This window comes from Ricinus communis, chromosome 10, assembly GCF_019578655.1.
Source record: "Ricinus communis isolate WT05 ecotype wild-type chromosome 10, ASM1957865v1, whole genome shotgun sequence".
Classification (NCBI taxonomy): Eukaryota; Viridiplantae; Streptophyta; class Magnoliopsida; order Malpighiales; family Euphorbiaceae; genus Ricinus; species Ricinus communis.
In genome coordinates, this window is record NC_063265.1 from 3,988,376 (window position 1) to 4,004,193 (window position 15,818).

At 28.8% G+C, this 15,818-nt stretch overlaps 2 protein-coding genes and 1 non-coding gene across 3 annotated transcripts; 2 read left to right on the forward strand and 1 right to left on the reverse strand.

Moving 5' to 3' along the window:
- Window positions 1-2,076, forward strand: LOC8279567. The gene is made up of 4 exons (XM_048370146.1): window positions 1-153; window positions 381-441; window positions 552-707; window positions 1,432-2,076. The coding sequence occupies exons 1-4, from the start codon at window positions 110-112 to the stop codon at window positions 1,912-1,914; spliced, it is 744 nt and encodes a 247-aa protein (XP_048226103.1). The 5' UTR covers window positions 1-109; the 3' UTR covers window positions 1,915-2,076.
- A 1,198-nt stretch (window positions 2,077-3,274) lies between these two features.
- Window positions 3,275-5,440, forward strand: LOC8279565 (zinc transporter 5). The gene is made up of 3 exons (XM_002527676.4): window positions 3,275-4,112; window positions 4,504-4,653; window positions 4,960-5,440. The coding sequence occupies exons 1-3, from the start codon at window positions 3,378-3,380 to the stop codon at window positions 5,263-5,265; spliced, it is 1,191 nt and encodes a 396-aa protein (XP_002527722.4). The 5' UTR covers window positions 3,275-3,377; the 3' UTR covers window positions 5,266-5,440.
- A 6,161-nt stretch (window positions 5,441-11,601) lies between these two features.
- On the reverse strand, window positions 11,602-11,709 carry LOC112536253. The gene has a single exon (XR_003080297.1). It is a non-coding gene; the product is annotated as a small nucleolar RNA R71 (small nucleolar RNA).
- Between the last annotated feature and the right edge of the window lie 4,109 nt (window positions 11,710-15,818).

A 15,818-nucleotide genomic window follows, 5' to 3' on the forward strand; every position in this document is an offset into this window, starting at 1 on the left:
AAGAAACGGTAAGCAGAGCAGAGCAGAGCACACTGGCCTTCACTGTCATTTAAATGTCTTTCTTTGTATAGAATTATTCTGTTTCCTCTCCTTCCTTCCACTATCCATTATGTCTGCAGTCTATTCAACCAGAATTTGCAGAGCCAAGAAACGGTAATACGTCACTTTCACTACTTCTCTCTCCCCCTCCGTCTTCTTTCTTTTTGCTTTGTATGCTGTTGGACTCCGTGCTCAATCAGGCAATGCCGCGACTGCAGTAGGCATTAGCATGTGACAGAAGCACATTTTCTGCCACTCTTATGGCACTTATCTTTTCCATTTTTCTCATACGAATTGATTTTCCCATTTAGTTCCTGTTTATTATTTTTTTTCTAGTATAGTATCTATCTGGATCCCTATTACATATTGGTCCTACACTGCTACAGGGTCATGGCTCTGCAGGTAATGTGTCTGCTCTACAACCATTTTCATTGCTATATTGCCAAATCTGCAGCTAATGTGTATTTATGTATGTACAATAAGTTCTTTTGGTTTGTGACATTAAACTGCAGGAAGAAGGGTGGCCTCTTGGGCTAAGACCAGTGACTGCAAGGGTTGGTTTGGTGAGAAATCGTGACTTCAGTGGATCAATATCATTTAGTACTTTGCTTACTGGTTCTCCTCCTCCTAGCTCCACCACTGATTCTTCCTCAGATCTTGATACAGAGGTCATTTTTTTCTTTCTTTCTTTCCTTTGCTGCTCCATTTTTAGTCTTTCGTTTGCAATAGAATACATATCACTACAATCTACCGCAGTTAAGAGGCAGTATCACTACTGTTGGTCATTATTATTATTATTATGATTAATAGAGACAGCACCCTTCTTCCATTCAAGTTCTAACTTTGACTACCAAAACACCTAAGAGTCCCTTTCCTTTGATTGGAAATTAGGTTCAAAACTAGCTATTTGTTTGCCTTCATTTTTGTTCTTATTTTCTGGGTTCATACAACTAAAAAGTCTAAAAGCAAAGTTGAATGCACTTTACTCTTTTCACATGGTCCATAATGATAGCTTCTGACTCTGCATTTTTTTATTGCCGTTGCTTCTGTGAACTGTTCTTCTCTTACTTTGCAATAGGATATTTGGTATCTGGTGCTGCCTTTGCATGCTCAGTTTGACAACTTAAGGTAGATGCGCATTGCATTACTTTAAAAGGGTCCTAACAAAACATGAAAACTGTGAGATGTGTAAAAGTTTTGTTAGATGTTTGGGCGGTGCTGCTTGTTTCTTAAATGGATCTCTAGAGGGTCAGTTCCAATCTAGGTTTTGCGCAATAAGCACAAGCTAGCTGGTCTCTCCTTCAAATTTGCATAATATATAAGCCTTTCAATATCTATTCAATAGAACAGTGTTTTCTTCTTCGTGAAGTGTTTGTTATGATTAATTTTCAGTCTACTGGATCTTTCTTCCATGACAAGAGCATTACACTTGGGAGCCTCATTGGAGTTTCTAGCATTTTAGAACTCTCAAGAAGATCAACTAGGAGAAGAACAGCAGAAAACATAAGAGACCAGAAAAGTAATTGCAAACCAAAACCTTGGCTGTTCTCATTATGCTCAAGGCTAAGCACTGATGCTGCTGACACTAACCACAGTACTCCTTCTCTCGGTCATTTTCTTGAAGAAGAAAGAAGAACAGCGGCGAGCAACATTAATAGAAGGGATGGTCTAATTCTATATGGACCTAATGATTTCTCCCCAGTAGTTTTGCCCAATTCACATCTGAATTCCCTCTTTGTCGGTGACCATGTTGCTCCCCAATCAAGTGCTTCAAATGGGTTGAGAAGATCCAACACAGAGTTGTTAGAACATGGCAATGGGAATGGAGCTCCATTACTGTTTTCATGTTTGTGTGCACAACTCGGTGAACGATGACACTTCCTGTCGAACATTTTTTTTTTTTAATTTTCTAATGTCTGTTTCTTTCTTGGATTGTCTTTTGATCACACATTCACTTCTGCATGATAAATCCTCTTGCCTCTCTCAAAGAAAAATTCAACCATGCTTTTGGGTTCTTAAGGCAGGCACATGTCGACATTGCATTTTTTTTTTTTCTTTCTCATTGCATATAGTCTTTTGAGGTGAATATGATATTAGTATTTGGGGGGATTAGTTAGGGTTGTGTCTTTCAAAAGATTCCCTGAACATGAACTATGGTAAACTCACCGTCATCAATCTCTTTTAAAAGAAGATTCCGTGGAGATTTTATTTTATTTTTCAATCATAGAACTGCAGTACAAATTCTTATAATAAGTTCCATCAGTATCCGACAAGTTAATATACAGGTATTTCAGTTTAAACATATAATAATTTACAAATAAAAATTGGAGTTCAAAGCTGACTTCAATCTTATTAGGGTTCTTGTCCAATTCTGAATATAATTTACCATGAATAGCTATCTAATCTCATTCTCCACTATCAAGACTTTCAATACCATTCCCAAAACATACAATTACTTTTGACTTCAATTTGAAATATCATATAATATATAAATAGAAGCCCCTTCATCCTGCATAAAAATTATTAAAATTAATTAATTAATTTTTTATTACCCTCATTTCATAGATAGTGTTAAAAAAATAATTGGGTGAAATGATAAATACACCACCGGTTTAAAAAAAGTTACATAAAATGCCACATATAAGGAGTGACGCAAATCACATGCATATAGTTGCACTCATTCCTCTCCAGACATTTCTAATTTGACTCTGAATTGTCCCATTTTTAACTATTAACCCAAAAATGGCAAACGCAGTAAAAAAATAAAACCGTTTGATTATTTTCTTAATTAGAAAAGGAAGGTTGAAAAGTCTACATAAACGTCTCCTACGAGCATGGCATGTATGTACCACACATAATATCGACATTTTAAGTTGACTATCGTTTTCTGTAATTTCATCTCAGTAATGTGAATGCTTTGAATTGGCTTCTTTTGTGTTTTTATGTCGACATTCTTTCCCAATTTCAATGCCCGATTTTAACGATGTTCAAAATTAACAGAATCTCTCCTGCTTCTATTTCTTTTCTCCGATCTTATCACCCTTTAACAGATAATTATTAGTTCTTAATTTGTTAATTATTAATTTCAAAGATCAATAAATTAAAAATCATGTTTGAAACAGAATTTGATTATCAATCTCTTCCAACCCAATGATACACGTAATCTACACATAATGTCTTCATTATTATTAATTTCTAAATCTAATTTTACACATAATTAAACACAAAATGACTCCATTATTTCTTCAATAATTAATTTCTTACACTCCTTCGTGAGCTCCGAATCGCCACTGTAGCCTTTATTAATTAGAAATGGTTCAAAATTTAAATCAATACTGATGCTGCAATTAGTCAATTGCATACTCTCTATATATAAACAGAGACATTTTTTTCATCATTCTCACTCTCTTTCTTTTACCTATAAAATTTTCTTAAATTTTTCTTTTTCCTCTTGCACAAACATGATCAAGTTCACACTATTTCTCTTTTGCCTTCTTATTCTGCTGCCAGTGATTGTTCGCGGAGAGTGCACTTGTGATGCTGAGGAAGAAGAAGGAGACCGCAACAAATCTGAAGCTCTTAAATATAAACTCGGAGCTATAGCTGCGATCCTTGTCGCTAGTGCAATAGGCGTTTGCCTCCCACTTCTGAGCAAATTTATCCCTGCTTTAAGTCCTGAGAAGAATGTCTTTTTCATGATCAAGTCCTTTGCTGCTGGTGTAATTCTATCTACTGGGTTCATACATATTCTGCCTGATGCGTTCGAGAGCCTGACGTCTCCTTGCCTCGATGAAAACCCTTGGGGAAAATTCCCATTTACTGGGTTCATAGCAATGGTGTCTGCAATTGGAACGCTGATGGTGGATACTTATGCAACTTCGTATTTTAACAAGTCTAATCTTAGAAAAGCACAGTCCGCTGTGACTGGCGATGAAGAGAAGTCCGTCGATAATGGAGGTGCTCATGAACATATGCATGTTCATACTCATGCCACTCATGGCCATTCTCATGGTAGAGTCACGGTTCAAGATTCTGTTCCGTCTGACCTGCTTCGACATCGAGTTATTTCACAGGTTTAATTTTGATGATTTCTCTTCTTCTTTTTCTTTTTCTGAAACATATAATTAAACAATTCGAATTCGATTTAAGGATGTTCTTTTCTTTGAAGATTTATCATTTTCTGGTTTTATAAATTTTGAGAAACAAAAAAAAATCCAATACTTCTGATTTTTCTTGGTTGAGAAAAGAATTATGTTTATCTTCTGTGATTTTGACATATCATGCTAAAATTCTAGTGGCTATGATATTATTCTTACTTACAATCAGGATAATTTACAGAAATATTGAATTAAAACTTTTAAGAATGAATTTTTACTAATTTCTTTTAGTACTGCTACTGCTTAATGAATTTTCTTTCAAAGAAAAGTATTATGAATTTTAATTTTAATTTTAATTTTGTTGCAGGTTTTGGAGTTGGGAATTGTGGTGCACTCTGTAATAATAGGAATATCATTAGGTGCGTCTGAAAGTCCAAAAACAATAAGGCCATTGGTTGCTGCATTGACCTTTCATCAGTTCTTTGAAGGCATGGGACTGGGTGGATGCATTTCTCAGGTATTTCATATTTCTTTTATTTTAGAAAAAAGTATGTTATCTCTATGACATGACATACCCATAAGACTTTATTACTTTAACAAAAATGTTGACTAACTAAGTCAATGCTAGCCAAAAATTTATGGCTTAACTTCGCCTAACAAAATAAAATTAATAATACTTGCACGAGACGATATTATAAGAGAGTATATCTGCAGGTTATCTAAAAATTTCTCTTCGTTCTAAATAAGATTTTAAAGTCGAGTATTCAATTGAAATTTAAAATAATACACATGTACTGAATTTTGTTAAATAAATTTTTGACAGGCAAATTTTAAGACAAGGGCAGTAACAACTATGGTACTATTTTTCGCCCTAACAACTCCAGCAGGCATAGCAATAGGTATAGGAATATCAAATGTGTACAATGAAAACAGCCCAACTGCTCTAATTGTTGAAGGAGTTTTTAACTCAGCATCAGCTGGAATTTTAATATATATGGCTCTTGTGGATCTTCTTGCTGCTGATTTTATGAACCCAAAAGTTCAAGCCAGTGCAAAGCTTCAATTTGGAGTTAATGTTTCTCTTCTTCTTGGTGCTGGTTGTATGGCTCTCTTGGCCAAATGGGCTTAAGGCACTTTTTTTTTTTCTTTTTCTTCTTTGTTTGAATTTTTATCAATTTATAAATATGCAAGTTTGGCTACTAGTTTAGTGTTTTTTTTTTCTTTTTGCTTGTGTAACCTTTTGATAGAAAGAAGTATATACTGCCTTGTTAATGTGAAAAACAATTTGTATTCAGATTTTTGAATTTACATGTGCATCTCTACATGTATATAATGTTTATGTGTTGAAAGTAAGTATTGATCATGTCTCATATGTATTAATTTTTATTAAATAACATAATTATATAAGTTCATAAAATGATTGCTATTAGCTATCCTAAATTAGAAATCAACCAATGTAATTTTGTCCCTGAATAAATATTGAAGTATATTGTTTATAAAATAAATTATTTCTAGCAGTGGTTTGATGTACATTGGCACATAAATTTCTCCCAGGTCAAAACATAAATAAAGAGAGAGAACGGATATATTATTAAAAAGACTTTACAATTAATATTATTAAAATTGGTAGACTTAATTTCTTACTAATTTAATATAACTTATTAAAAAGTTAATAAATGATAATAGTATAAAGATAAAGTATTCATAGAGATAAGACACTAAAATATTACTAATAAAATAACAGAAAAGTCAAAATATTATAGCAATGAATCTGGATAAAATTTGAATAAGATAATTGGATTTTTTTTAATATTAACGATAAAAAGAACTATTATATATTAAAAATTTTGCTAGATTACTATTGAGGCACTCTACCACTATAAATCTACTTTTTAGTTACAAACTATTGATTAATATTATTTTAGATAATTTATTTATTTTATATATTTTTCTATTAATATAGGTTGTCAATGAATTTATATATAACTAGTTGTTTATCCGTGCGTTTTACGACCGTTATTATTATTTTGATTATAAAATCAACTTGATAGTTATAATTTAATAAAAAATTTAACTATTAATATTTTAAAAAATAATAGCAAACTAACTACTTTTAAATGTCATTCTTAATTTTTTAAAATTTTAAAATTTTATTAGTACAATAATATAAAATTTATATTAAAAATACTTATTAATTAATTTTAATATTCTATAAATTAATACTATCAAAATAATTGATATTACTATTTTCTAAAATTAAAATTTATTTATATATAAATTAACTCTTCTTTTATTTATTTTTTATCATTTTGATAATTATCAGAAATTTCAGAACTAAATAAAGCTATTACAAAGTTTAAAGGGAAATAACTCAAATTTCAGAAGCAAATCAAAAGAAAAAGAAACTTAAATTCTAATGTTATCACAAAAATTGAGATTCATCTTATTTTATTAAATATTAAATTAAATTTTGCTGAAAAAAATTATTGGGAAGAATGTCATTGTTATATTTTTAAGTTTATTTTGATTAATTAATTTAAGACATTAACTAAAGTTAAATAATTCTTTTCTTAAATCTTTCATATATTATTATTGTTTTGGTGTATATAACAATGGATAAAGTATCATGTGTCCATGGCAAACATATCAATAGTATGCACAATTTGAAATATACTTTTTTTTTTTTTATTATGGTAAAAAAGTAGACACAATTTATGTCAATATATAACTTTAACATTATATAATAAATAAATGAGATCCACAGATATTTTTAAAAATATAAATATTCTATCGAAAACAATATTTTTCATGCATATTTTAATTTAATGTGTGTTTTAAATAAATATAAAATATTACTTTTTAAAAAGTTATTAAAACTGAAATATCATTTCAATGAGTGATTGTAGCCACACAAAGCATGCAAATATTAAATTTAGTTATTATTTAAAATAAGATTATAATAATTATTAAAATCTAATTTCTTTTTAATATATTTATAATTATTATATAAAGTTTGAATAGAATAAGAAAGGAATAACAATATAATTTATATGCCTATAATAATGAAACATAAGTTCTAAAAGATATTATCTTTTAACAATGTCAGTGATAGTAGAAAAATTATTATGTTTATATCTCAAAGTCTTAAATTTTAAGAATTGTATTTGGAAATTTAAAATAAAATGAATCACGTGCGAAGCTTCGCACATTGTGATTATATTAATCATTTAAATAATTATTTAAATTAAAAAAATATTAGCAAACACTAATATCACTTTAATATAATATAAGTATATAATATTTATCTACTTAAATTAGATAATTTAATTAAAATACCAAAAAAATAATTTGAAGGACCAAAATTAGAGTTAAAAATTAAGAGTATTTATTTTAACTCTAAATTTAATAATATCTTATATTTTATTATATTAATAATAATAAATTCAACTATTAATATTCACCAACATAATACCTGAATACAAAAATTTGTAAAAGTAAATGTTAAAAATATAATAGATATTTAAAGGTCAATCACAATAAATGTATAAATCTTTTCCACTCTTTAGATGACAAGAAATAATTTCATTTAGGCTATTTAAATGCATTTAATATTTTTTTTTATTTAAAAGAAATGAATTAAAGCCTTCTAAATTGAAGTGGGTCTGAACAAGTTGTCCTCTGCTTCCAAGCTCAATTCCAAATTTGACAAATCGGCATTTGATTTATTCATTTGTGGTGGGAATACATTCCGTTTACATTGTGTTAGTACAATCTCGTTAATGGAAGACTTTGAAATCTCAATCACTGATTGATTTGCTGAGGACAATGATAGAGAGTTCTATTTGGGTTTCTCCAATGCATAGACGCAGATTGTCAATAAAAGAAAATCTGCTTTTGCAAGGGTATAATCTGTTACATTCAATTTCAAATTCCCAACCTTTCTCAAATTATAACTTTTTAAAGAGTTTCTTTCTCAAATGCCTTAAAAATATAAAATTACTATAAAAATATCTACAGAATTTGTTGACAATAAAAAATACATAAAAATATCTTAAAGTGGATATTTATTTATAATTTTTTTTAAATGAAAAATTATTTGTTGAATATACTTTATATATTCAATATACTTTTATAGATAATGAATTTAAAAAATATTAATTTTTATAAAATATTATTACATTTTGTTTGATTTTGTGATTCAGTGATGAATAATAATAAATAAATTTAAAATATATTTTTCTAATTTAAAGAGAATATTATATCTAAAAAATTAGATAAATTACTAAAAGGTGAAAAAAGTATATGTTGAATAAAAAAGTATATATTTGATATATTTTTAATATAAACTAAATAAAATATAGTTGATTTTAATTATATTTATATTTAAATACTAGTGATATGAAATATTAATATTAAAATTTAAATAAATAATTTAATCAATATTATTAGATGTTATAAAAAGTAAAAAAGAATATAAAATATTAATAAAATAAGAATAAATAATAGCAAAAGGTAATATATTATAACTAAAAATAGTATATATTAGATATTTCAACCTTCTCTAAATGAAATAATATACAAACTTAGAAAAATCAAATAACATAAGGAATACATTTGTAAAATAAGAATATATTTTAGATATTTGAAATTCTTAAAATAAAATATATCTATTAAAATATGGTATACGTTAAATATTTATAAAGTATCTAAAAGTAATTTTAAAGAAATAGAAAAGATAAAAAATGGATAATTTTGAAAACAAAAATGAACAATTTTGAAAAAAGAAAAAGGAGATATTTTTATAATTATCTAAAAAAAATAAATAAATATTAAAATTTCCTTTTTTTTAAAAGTAGCGTCCGAATTCAAAGTAAATTTGACTGGATGAGGCTTAATTGAGCTTGAATCATGTTTCGAGCTTCGAAGCTATTAAATCGAGTATGACAATGTTTCAACTCATTTGGTTCCATTTATGTGTAAGGTACACGCTCTATATGCGACACCAAAAACTTTTGACACTTAATATTGATGTAATTCTTATATTTCTTTTAAATTAATATTTTTTTTTCATTTAAATTATTAAATTAATATATCAATTAATTATATTATTTCTCTAATTAAATAGTAACTTTAATCTTAAAAATAGCATCTAATAAGTTATATTTAATTAAATAATTATTATCTTAATTATTACTTTAATTGTAATTTATTTAAATATAATTAATAATATTGTATAAGTTTTCTAACTTTCTAAAAATGATGAGCTTAGATTCCGAATCATTCTCCAGCTACAGGCTTACAAAAATAATTAGAAAAATTTACAAAAACTGCTAGAAATGATAGAAAGTATAATCTCTACTGTCATTTTAGAATTCTTTCAAATAAATACTGTATTAAATTTTAAAATATTATTTATACGATATCTTTTTAAAGATTAAATTTATAATAAAATTTATATTTAAAATCTTTAATGAATCTCTTCTAAATATTAAGAAAAAAAACTAATCAATTAATCTCTTATTACTTTCAGCAATTGATCATTACATAGAAAAAAAACTATGTATAGATATTTAAGAGTATTTTAGAGCTTTAATAATATATTTCTATATATAAAATGGTGAAACTATGTGCTTTTACCTCACTTAAGTTTAATTATCTATTTTCAGAAATATTAGTAAAAAGAGAAAAATATGAAACTAAAAGAAGTTTAATGGGACATGTTCGTATCAAGACCCTAGATTAAGACACATGGACTGCTAATTAGAAGGTCCAAGGGACATTTTAGTCATTTTGTATAATTATTAGGATTTAAATTAAGAGTTATTTATAGGATAATATTTGTTGGAGATTAAGATACTTAAAATCTTATCTATTAGATAGACTTATATTAGTATATTTATTTCTATGGAGATTTATATAGAGGAGGGCTCTTCTCTATATAAATCTCTGCAAAACCTAATTCAAAAAAGGAGGAGAGTTTTCTCCTACCTGCTTTCTACACCTACTTCCATTATTCTCTCCATAATTCTCTACAGTTTTTCATAAATATATAGCTTTAGTTTTCATTACTTTTTTAACATCTAAGGAGCTTTTCAAGAAGTTGAGAGTGATAACCAATCTTCTTCCTACTTGAAGAAATTCTTGATATAGAAGGAGTTTTTACTTTTTTATGTCTTTCTATTTAATACCATGATCATTGAGTTAAATATGTTAGACTAATTTTCATAAGTGTTTAGTTTAACCTTTTCACTTTTGTATGAACCTTATTATTTATTTATTTAATGAATGATTTCTTTACCTTCATATCTTTATTAGTTTCAGTTATTATTGTTAGTTAACTATCATATTAATTTAGCAATAGTAATTGTTATGAACATATTTAGGTTAAAAGTATTAGAAACATCATATTTATTTTAATCTATGTTAGTATAAGAAATCTATGTTGCATCATTAGTTTGAGTGATTTAGGGAAAAGACACATCACATCTTATTCATTAGATCTAGGATTAAAGTAAACAAAGAGATTACTAAGTAAATAGCTAGACTAAATACTATCTTTAACATATAGTTTTAGATCATAAGCATTTGCATTTACAATACATATTTATTTATTGTTTAGTTACTTTACTTTACAAATATTATCCTCTCAACATACTGATTTAGAGTGTTTAGATTTACTTGATTGTTTTGTGTTAATAATTAGTCTTTATAATAAGTGGCATCATAGTTCCTTGAGAGATCGACCTCGTGGTGAACTTACCCTTACTAGAGGAACGGTTCGTGTATTTGCTAGTACTCAAAAAGACACATCAAGTTTTTAGCGCCGTTGCCGGGGAACTATGTCCAAATTTATTATATTGATTGATTATCAAAAGTGTCTTGTGTTTATTAGCTTGTTTTATATTTTTTGATTTATTTTGTTTATGTATTTTTTTATTTTTTTTGTGTTTTGTGATTTGTTTTGTTTGTAAATTTTATTTATTTATTTAATTTTTTTTAATCTGAAATTTTCTTTTGTTTTGCATGCGAGCAGGAAACAACTAGAAGAAGAATCAAAAGAAGAAGTTGATATCATGGCAAACCCACCAAGAGAAGCAGGAGCTGAAAGGCGAATGGCTATAAAAGATTATACATGGTCTACAATTGGTAACACTAATTCATACATAGTTCTAGGTGATGCATCTAGGAATTATGAACTTAAGAGCATTCATTTTAATATGCTTCCTTCATTTTATGGTATGCCTAGTGAGGATGCATTAACATTCATTAGAGAATTTTATGCTGTACTTCATACTTTCTCATTATCTGGATTAAATGAGGATCAACTAAGAATGAGGTGTTTCCCTTATTCATTGAAAGATAGAGTAAAGGCTTGAGTAATGACCTTGCCTCCTAATTCTTTGAGAAACTGGGATAAAATTTATCAAAAGTTTATGAATAGATTTTACTCATAACAAAAGACCAAAGAATTAAGAGTTGAAATTTCTAATTTTTATCAAAAGAATGCTGAATCTTTTCATGAAGCAAGGGATCACTTCAAATCACTTTTATTGCAATGCCTACACCATGGATTCCCACTCCTAATAACTAACCAATCACTTTATGATGGGTTGACACAACAATATCAATGTATGGTTGATAATGCAGCTAGGGGTGCTATGTTAGAAAGGACACCTGATGAGATTTATGACATCTTTGAGATGTTAGGAGCCAATTCTCAACAAAAGAGTGTGAGGACAAAGAGAGTAGAAGTAAATGAAGTAGTAGCTAGTAGTGAGATGACAATGCAATTGGTTGAATTGACTAAGCAAGTTAATGAGGTATGTGGTATTTATGGTCATGGTGCTAATGTTTGTTCATCTTTTGATAATTACAGAGAAAATATGTATGACCAAACAAATTTGATGGATTCTTACTAACCCATGCATCTTATGAATGACCCTTATTCTAACACATATAATACAGGTTAGAGAAACCATTCAAATTTTGCTTGGAAATACAATGACCAAAACTCACCACAATTATTGAGAAATCAAAATCAACCTCATTACCAAGATCAATATTCTCAATTCCAAAGGGACTCCAATCCTTTCTTTCAAGATCAAGAACAAACTCTTCGATCTAATGAACAAAGGAAGCCAAGTTTGGAAGAAACACTTTAATCATTTATGGTGGCTTCTCATGATAGGATGGAAAAGAATGAGAAAAAGACAGATTCCATTGAGGCTTTACTGAAATGTTTAGAAGCTTAAATTGGATGTTAAAGAGCTCAATAAAGAGAAACTATCAAGTCAACCTAAACAAGTCAATTCCATTACTACTATTAGAAAAGATGAGATTGTAGATAATATTGCTATAGAAACTGAAAGGAACTCTTCTTCTTATGCATGTACACCTAATAATGATGGATTAGTGCAAAGCAATAAAGAGAGCATACAAAAGGAAGAAAAAGTAGAGCCTAATTCTAGGCTTGAGAAGAAAGAAAAGGAAGTATTTTCTGGACCTGAATTTCATAAGGCAGCTCAACTTTCTAGACCACCTTTTCCTTTTCTAAACCAACCCAAAAAGAGTAAAAAGAATAATTTTTTTAAAGAAATATTGAGATGTTCTCTAAAGTTACTACTAATTTACCTTTGTTAGATGTTATTAGGAATAAGCCAGCTTATGCAAAATTCTTTGAAGAGTTGAACACCAACAAAAGGCGATATGCGAATAACAAAAAAGTACAAGTAGCAAGTGTAATACTTCAATATCAGTTGCCCCTCAAGATGAAGAATCCTGGTAGCTTCACCATTGATATTACAATAGGTGACAAAAAGCATACAAAAGCCATGTTAGATTTGGGAGCAAGCTTCAACTTGATGCCTTACTCGATGTATGAACGACTTGGCTTGGGAGAGTTAAAGCCTACCACGATGTCTCTACAATTTGCTGATAGATCGATAAAGTATCCTAGAGGTATAGTGGAAGACTTGCTAGTACAAGTAGGTAAGTTAATAATTCTTATTGATTTTGTAATGCTTGACATGGAAAATACACCAGCAAGGGATAAAGGGCAAACTATATCTTCATTGTTTTCATCAAAGTTATATATTCTATTCCGGTCATCATTTTGGATCTTTTATTGGAACGAAATATTTCGGTATCGGAGTATTTCAGCATTCCTTTTCAGACTGTTTCAGATTTTATATTTGTATAAAAAATTTAATTTTAAGCCATTAAAATACAACATTACAAAATTATTACTCATAATCTATTTAAATAGCATATTAGGAAGCAAAAAATAAACATAAACTCAACTTTTCATTATTATAAGATTACAATAATAAAATCTTTTTCTATAATACAATAGACTAAGGTGCAAAATAGTATCTTATGGTATAAAGCCATGAAAATCAAATTACATAAGTCTTGAGTAGTTATTACTAAATACTATAGATTAAATCATAAAAATATTTCAATGAATTAGTCAAACGAATGTAAGGTTAAATTGTAAAGTATAAGATGATATGATAGATGAAAATTAAGAGATTATTATGCAGGGTTTTAGGTTTTTAGTCTTAAAATCTTAGATTTAATTCGTTTTTATTGATGGAAAGAAAAAAGATTTTATTGAATTAGGATTAAGTGTTATTGAACTACTTAACTCAATTAATGATATAAATTTTTTTTTATAAAGTTACCTTGGCCTATTTCGTTAATCTCGATCGTTTTGGCTCGAGATGGTCGGGATTTTGGTCAATGCGGAATAAGAGTGTCACGACCAGATATGTGGGTTCATATGACCGGCACTAGAGAATGGGTAGGCTTAAGGCCATCAAGACCCATAGTAAGCCTCACTATTCGAGATTTCCAATATGCATATGGAAAACATAATATTAAACCAGTTTGACATTGCCATTCACAAGTCTGTAACTGGACATTAGTAACAGTCCACAATTTGTTACAGACTAGATCAAACATAACATATCAGGTATACTATTGCGGAGAATCTAGAATTTTAAATAATTAAAAATATGAAAGTATAAATTAATTACAATAGACTCGATGGAGAAGAAAGTCAGGTTGTCAAACGCAGGACGACAGAGAACCTAACTGTCACCTGAAAAATTAAAATTGAGACTGTCAGCCTGAAAAGTGAGTTTAAATCATATAATCCTAAAAGAATTACAGTCTCCTCAATATAATATTTATTAAATCAGGATGTCATGTCATATTATACTAAAATATGTGTCATGCTATAATTCAGGAAGAAAATACAATTGAAATACTTATAGAACAAGTGCCTCAGCAGAACCTTAACCCGCAATACTACTAGCCTTCTGGCTCTCTTATTACAATAGGTCTAGCGCCCAGAGAGCGAAGCTCAACCATGGTCCTTAAATCCAGCCTGGACACTTGTTCCCTAATTAAGCCGACGCTTAGAGAGCAACGCTCGACCAGATACCTTCCTCCGGCAGTCAACTTCTATAACCCAGAGAGTTATACTCGACCAGGGCAAAATCTAAAAATAACCATTACTACTTATCTCTCATTATTACCGGTGGATACGCGGTCCTGATGCAATCCATCAAGTAGCATGTTCTACTGTCGCCTCATCCCAATGTCATAACCATAACATATATAATAATTATAAATAGTATAAATATAAGTAAATATAATTTATTTAATAACATATTAAGAATTTAAAATTTAGTAGTCTCGAGTTAAGCAAACGTGTAAATTATATGCAATAATAATATTAAAATAATATTAAATATGATATTAATAATGACGAAAATAAATTTACTAATGATAATGTTAATAATATTCGTGATAATTATAAATCAATGAAATTACTCGTAATAATGATGATAATAATTATTAATCAATTAGCACTGTATTTAATTTAAACATGACAAGGGCACAGTTGAATTATATGACTTTAATTCACAGTTTTACCGCGCACTGCAGTCTGCTCCTACGCTTCGGATGGAGCTGGCTGGGATGGACGGATTATCTATTCTTGAAAATACTCAGTTAATAATATATTTTTAATTTTTCCTAGGCCTAGACTCCTAGATTAGACTGCCTAAGAAAATTCGGCAGAACCTCCTTTAAAATATGAACGTTTACCCTCTGTATAACGGTTCCAGAACCTGCTAGAAACACTTTATATATTCTAAAATTAATTAACGGGAGTCGGGCTACCAAAACTACATTATCTTTTCTGACTCCGCAACACATCACATATCACAATTGTCTCATAGGCGGTCCGACATTGATATTTATTTCGACAACTAACCGAGACAAAATTTTATGATATTTATACTAATTCAACACAATCACATCTACCATAAAACAACACAATAATTAATCATACCCGTTAATGTGTAGCATTTATATTTAAATCATAATTAATTTAATCTAATTAAATTAAATTATCCAAAATTGATATTTAATAGCAACAATATTTCTAACATTATAAATTAATTTTTAAGGTCTAAATAAAATTATACCGAGCCGAAAATCTAAAATTTTGGGCGTTTGGAGAACACCGGGATTCGAAAGCCGGTATAGCCAATACCATTGGAATTTGAATCCAAAAGCGCCTACGCGAAGCTTGAGTTGCGGGTAGTCAAAAAACGTAAAAGTTTTAGCCGGAATCTTGCCAGAAGCCACCGGATCCAGACCGGAAAGGCA